This window comes from Juglans regia, chromosome 4 (genome assembly GCF_001411555.2).
Source record: "Juglans regia cultivar Chandler chromosome 4, Walnut 2.0, whole genome shotgun sequence".
Taxonomy (NCBI): Eukaryota; Viridiplantae; Streptophyta; class Magnoliopsida; order Fagales; family Juglandaceae; genus Juglans; species Juglans regia.
Window position 1 is genome coordinate 2,256,004 of NC_049904.1, and position 6,573 is coordinate 2,262,576.

Genomic DNA, 6,573 nt, shown 5'->3' on the forward strand with positions numbered 1-6,573 from the left:
CATTGATTTTTGTTTCATTACTCCTAGTACCGACATACCGTCACAAGGTTTTCCTTTTATTCCAACACCCGAGTCAATTGTTATTTTCCCCCCTGCAATGGGAAGTCTTGAAGCCCATTCTTGCGTAATTATTCTTGTACCATCCACGTCAAAATCTAATATTTCCTGCAAGAATCTTACACGCAATTTCCCACAAAGAATTAAAGCAATTACAAAGGTTCTTTCTTTTAGACAATCACGCTCAAATCTTTACTTTTGTTATACCTGATGGATCATCAATTGAAAGAGAAAACGGAACGAAACACTGATATATATGAAAACCGATTCAGAAACATCCTTTATCAGCAAAAGGTTCATAAATTGTCTACTTACTTTAATTTACAGCATCTCTATAACTGAGCACAAGCAGTGAAAGACATGTTATTTCCACGTGTCTATGCCACTACAAAAGCACTAGATGAACCTTTGAAATGGTGGATTGATCCAAGAAGTGATTTTGAAGCACCAAAATGGCTTATCCGGTACACACCTGAAGTTGCAGATGCAGGAATCCTCCATTCTATGGTTGCATGGCTCTGAGGGCTAAGTTTTGCAAACCTTGACCACTTAAACCGCAGGCAGAAATCATCATCGTCATAAGCTGGGGTCCATGTCTTTTGGTCCCGGAGGATCTCAACCAGTGCAAATGTGCCTTCGGTCATAAGGTCATTTCTTGGGCAAGCAGACCAGAAGGTGACTGTAACTATTCCACCCTTTTTGAAGGTGGAATTTGGAGGGACATCAGTCTTGACATCCCCAAAATTCACCCCGGGCGGGGTACCATCGACGACTACTGGTGGAAGTAAGCTGATTTGCTTGTCAAGAAGATTTGGTGGCTGCGGGCCTGGTTCAACAGTTTGGCCTCTGATGAGAGCTGCAGCTAATTTTTTGAACTCTTGACAGTAGGCATCAAGTGTGTGTGGACCATACAGTGTAGAGGCTCCCTGACAATAAAAATTAATCAGAAGATAATTTATATAATGCTAAGGGTTTGTTCTCAAAATGTGTTTCCATTCTTAGAAGAACCTTTTGTTTCTCTTGAGGAGCAAGGTTATATTGTAACACTAGGATAGAAAACGAATACTATAAATGACAGAAAATGGTGACACAAACCTCATATCTTTGCACTTGGTACTCCTCAAAGGTGGTCACATACTGTGAATATGTATTGGTAAGCCCTGAAATGACTATATGGACATTGTTGTCAAACTCTCCACTACCTCCAGAAGTAAGCACAGTCTTGACAGCATCACGAAGGCGCCTGCCGGCCATAGTTGTAAATTCTGCAAGAAATAATATCATCAAGGATCTTATACCAACCCATGTTACTATAGGATCTAGCACGTGTGTTATTACTATTTTTTTTATTTCCAAGTACCATTTGCTTAACAACATGATTTGCATTGAGGTACAATTCAAATGAGGAATTACTAAGAGTACGTTGGGGTTGTTGTACCTCCAGGCACACTCAAAATCACAAGCTGCCCTATCCGCAAAATTTGAACTGGAAGTATTGAGGGCTGCATAAGCAATTCAATTTATGTACGTCAGTAACACTGTTTACCCATAAAGGAAGATATATAAAGCACTGGCCTATTGATCCACAGACAACAATCCTTAGAAATGTCAAAGGGTTGTTGTAGACTTCTTCAATGTTTATATAAAGTGAAAACCAAATTAAATACTCACTGCCCAGTCATATGGTGCCTTCATCTCCCCAGTATCAAGCAGAATAGGCTTTGGATTTTGGCATTTGATCTGTTCCTGACTCGGTGTTTTTATCAAGTTCCTCACCAACCTCCAGAAGGCATTCCCCTAGAAAACCACCCAAGAAAAGAATCAAATCATACTATGGGTGTTTCACTATTCAAGGGCATTGTATAATGATGGATTAAACATGTGCCAGCAACTTCATACCTTATTATCTCCCTGCTTGAAATCAAACGCTCCGGGGCCATCAGTAGTCCCTGCAGCAAAAGCAAAGCCCAAGGCAGCTGGGCATGTTTTTGCCACCTCATGACCCCTACCCGCTTTAGGAAGTGTGACCTCAAGGTTGGAAAAATTTAGATATGAATGCCGGTACTCAACCTTCCCTTTTAGTTGCTCAGTTGCTTTATCAAAAAGCTCCACGGCTTTTTTGAATTGCCTTTCTCCAATTATACGAGTACTCTCAAACTCATCAGGGTAACTGCCAATTGAACGTAAAAAGATAAAAAACAAGACTTGAAGTTTACACTTGAAGGAATTTCAGAGTTTATATACGTACCCCGGTCCCCGACCATAGCATAATTCATTTTTACCATTGCAGGTACTGTGAGAGAAATCGCAACGCAATCCAGTGTCTATGCAATATGCTCCAAGAACATTTGGGCTTACATCACCACAATTTGATTGACAGAATGCAGATACAAACTGAGGCCTGTCAGCTTGGCTCAAAGCATTCCTGACCCGACTTGCAAGACTCAGAAACCTTGTTGCAGGTTGTCCTTGAGAAAACTGAAAATTGTTGGCAAGTCTCATCAACTCACTTCCTGTTTCAAAGGAACTATATACAATGAAGTTGGATGTTTCTCAAGTAAAGAAAGGTCATGTGGAAGATGCCATGCAGTGTACCTAGTCTACCTGTGAACGATTTTTATTTCAATTTATTAATTCGACCAAATCCTAGAGAAAGTAGTGAAAAAACAATCCATTTGAGCTTGTCAGATGGGATTGATATTAAGAAGTTGGTACATGCTAACTCCTCAAAGTTCAGTTCCCCAAGTCTTTCTAAATAAACCAAAGCCAAGCAAGTGGATCTTGTAGGAGAGAAGTTACTGGTCTATGAAGATAGTTCTTTAATCGGCATTGGTTTCAGTTTGGTATAAGATTCGTTACTATCAAGAGAGAAACCAGTTTAATATATTTATTGTTTTGAATGTAAGGAAATATGTTTTCCTAGATACCTAGTCTACTGCATGATAACACTACAATGAGGAAGTTGGACTGCTAGCAAATAAATTCCAGCAATTTTCAAATTAAGTTTACTAGGAGGTTTGGTATATTAGATTTCTGATGAAAATAATCTAGATGGAACTGATTTCTGGCTGACTTCCCTGAAAAACACAGAAAAGCAAAGCACACAATGGTTTAATGACAATATAACCACAAATTTTACCAGATATCTTAATACAAGTCCATATCCATACACTGTGATTTGACGAGAATTCACTTACGGTTTTCATTATGGTTAGGAACTATGTTTGAGACTCTTCGAGGGATTCTGTCAGTATCAGAATTATTGAAATGCAGAGCGTCAAAACCTTGCTGAAAATCCTTCTGTTCAAACCAGTCCTCCATAAACCGTGCTGCAGTTCCTTTGTTGTCACCACTTATTAATGAGTTTGTACGACTCATTGAAGTTCCATGAGTAGCAAACCAGTTGAAGCTACCCACTGCGCCCCATGCATCATCTACAAACTTTAAGAGGGTCATTTCTTTGTCAACATCATACTTGTACTTAGCCCTCTCTCCTGCAGGATTGTTGAGATAAGCACTAGGGCTACGGTTTACCCCAGCATCAAAAAGCTCACCTGTGGAATCGTGATGGAGTTTTTATCAAGGATCAGAATATTAAGGCACATATCCTAAACAAAAAAAACAAAAGTCCTAATTAATCCCATGAAGCCAGGGGTATGATCAATATGCGTCGTCACACTCTGAGAAACAACATATTTCTTGTGGACCCTAAATGCAATATATGCCTAAATATAAATGACTGTAAGCATAAACATACGAAAATTTAAACACTAAAGAAATAAAAACTAATCAGTCCGACACTGATTCATTACAGCTATGAAGTTATAAGCATTAGGCATTGTTACCAATGCCAAAATTTCTCAAAAGAACTTGATTATTTAGTAAACTTCTCTGATAAAAAGGAAGTAGTGCACTTGTTCTGCATATAAGTCTGCCGAAGCACTTCGCTTCATCAATGAAGTATGTTCCTAAAATTAAACCAAAAATAACAAGAGAGCATCCTCCTTCATATTATCATCTCCCAGGTAATACATGTCGGTTGTATGCATTTTTGTATTCTTGCACAGATTTTGCACCTAAGATTGAGAGATAAATATGTTTCCCAAAGATGTAGCAGAGCACAGAAATATCGATGGATCTTCCTTACCTTTGTTTACAAAAATTGACCCTGGGTGAAGACTCTCGTGAGCTTGTACAATGCTTTTCTCTATGCCATCAACAATGACACCAAATGATTGGCGTACAAATCCAAGAGATGTTACAATATATACAACATATTGGAGATAGCCACCAGGACCAGCATGAGTGTGAATACCACTAATGGCGACATTCTTCTCTGTATAAAGGTCCCCATACCTAAAGAAAGGAAGAAATGTTATGATCTCAAACAGTAAGACCATTGGTAACAATTCAGTGAGAGCGAGGATAAAAAGATTGGCTTGTCATTATGACTAAGTACCCATGTCCTTGATAAAGTATCTTATTATAATATGCCATTTCAAAGTATATTCTTCCATGGGGTCTAAGAAATGGATTGGCTTGTCAAGCGTGCTAAAAGAAACGCTACTGCATACATGAAAGCATGAGTGGCTTGGTTTGCAACTATCGACATATTCGGCAAGAGAGAAAGGAAAGGATATCCCGAAACCTGGCAAGTTCAGGGTGTGGTTCAAGAAAATATTGGCAATGTTAAGATGAAGCTGTCTAGGATAAAAGAGGCAGCTGACAACAAGAGGAAACATTTTATTGAATGGTGGAACATTGGCATGCGGTTCAAATAAGATAATTGAGGGAGACAACAGTAAGGAGGTTTATCTACAAATTGCAAATGGCAGCTTGACAGAGAGAAATTGTTTTGATTTTTTGGTTACATGTCCACTGTATCGGTATTTAATATCTGGCTATACATACTTTTGGTTAAAAATTTAAGCTGAAGATTTTACTCACAGAGGAGGAAAATGTCCAAATATACTAGGTGGAATTTAATAGCATGTAAAGCATTGATTCATAGTAAAAAAAAGTTCATGTTATGTATCTGCTCGGCCAATAAATATATACTGCTGCACGAAGAAAAAGATGAAGACTGAAGCATAGTGAGAGTTTTCTACCTTGCTTTAAGTCTCTCAAGCACTTTAATTGAAACAATTTGGGAGGCCATGCAGGCATCAAGATTTACAAATACTAAGCGGTTTCCTTGAGGTTCTGCCACAATAAATGATCGAGCTCGCAACCGGAAGTGAACTCCGGAAGCAGTCTGCTCTGAATTCGCATAACCCATCATATTGACATCTGCAGCAGGCCCTGTTATGTCATAGCTTCCAAGACCAATCAAGTAATTGGAAGCTGATAAAGACCCTCCAATATTATGTAGCAAGAATGTTAAGAAAACCAGGAAATGAATTGTTGCAGATGGCCAGTGCCTATGGCCATTACGGAGAAAACCCAGAATCCCCATGGCTTTCTTTTGAAAAAAAAAAAAAAAAAACTTCAATATTCTTCAATGAATTCTTTTCATCCTGCACCCCCCGAAAGGAAAAGATAAATAAACCATATATCAGAGAACACTAACTAATTCATACAAATAGATCACTATTTGTAACATCGAAGTATTGTAACCAGCATATAGCTTAAATAAGAGTCCAACAAACGGCATCTCAGATGAGCATAAATAAGAGTCCAACAAAAGGCATCTCAGAAGAGCATAAATAAGAATTCAACAAACGGCATCTCAGAAGAGCATAAATAAGAGTCCAAGGATTTCTATAGCAAATATCATGAATTGAGAACTTTCATTTCTCAATATAAAAAGGGGCATGTATTACAATAAACATCTAATTCCGTGACTTGAAAGGAAAATAGAATAGCATCTTGTCCTTATATGAGACAACATTCATCTAGGCCAATTTGGCGCTTTCAATTCTCAAATCGTGATCCAAAACTTCCACAAACTCCTAAACGAAGAGAAAATCAAAGAACACAAGCTGAATACAAGAAAACGTTTTGAGCTACCTTAACCCATAGAGTAGGAACTCTGTGTCACAGTGGCGTCAGGATCAGCTTCAATAGACGAATATTTACATGCACATTTACTCAGAAGAAAGTGAGGAAAGTGTGGAGAATTCGAAACACCACAAAGTCACAAACTCCACTTCTGTCCAGTGTGGGGTGGGTCGTCGGCAGAAGGATAGAACCTTTTTTCAAACAGAAATAGTACAGAAGTTAGAACGGTTTCTCCCGAAGGAAAAACATGCCTTGAATAGTATTTGAACAAACATGGGAATACTATGACCAATATTCATAGTACTGCAAAAGTCGTGATCTTTCTCCTTGCTTCGCTATGCTCATGATTGCAACGAGCAGTGCTCCACACCCATGAGCACCTTTTGTCTCCGACACTAGAGAGCTTACGCATGTCGGTGGAGTTGGTAGGTTTTAGTGATAAACCTGAACATCCATATTCAATGTAGAGTACTTCACACCAGAAAGTTCCCATACTTCTGAGTACGCGCAGTGAGA

The 6,573-nt window shown here is 38.7% G+C and overlaps 1 protein-coding gene across 1 annotated transcript; it reads right to left on the minus strand.

Annotated features, from left to right (window-relative positions):
* Nucleotides 1–310: 310 nt before the first annotated feature.
* LOC109000811 (neutral ceramidase 2-like) lies at nt 311–5,512 on the minus strand. Its single transcript, XM_035689655.1, has 9 exons — nt 5,166–5,512; nt 4,205–4,413; nt 3,255–3,611; nt 2,306–2,570; nt 1,957–2,227; nt 1,729–1,854; nt 1,496–1,559; nt 1,153–1,322; nt 311–983 (listed from the first exon to the last, which is right to left on the minus strand). The coding sequence occupies exons 1-9, from the start codon at nt 5,510–5,512 to the stop codon at nt 435–437; spliced, it is 2,358 nt and encodes a 785-aa protein (XP_035545548.1). The 3' UTR covers nt 311–434.
* Between the last annotated feature and the right edge of the window lie 1,061 nt (nt 5,513–6,573).

Excerpts from the sequence above, each read along its gene's own strand:
- LOC109000811 (XM_035689655.1), bottom strand. The coding sequence starts at position 5,512 with ATGGGGATTCTGGGTTTTCTCCGTAATGGCCATAGGCACTGGCCATCT. Across the intron at positions 2,228-2,305 it reads TGCTATGGTCGGGGACCGGG|TTACCCTGATGAGTTTGAGA; the intron begins GTACGTATATAA and ends TTCAATTGGCAG. Across the intron at positions 1,323-1,495 it reads GATTTTGAGTGTGCCTGGAG|AATTTACAACTATGGCCGGC; the intron begins GTACAACAACCC and ends TATTTCTTGCAG.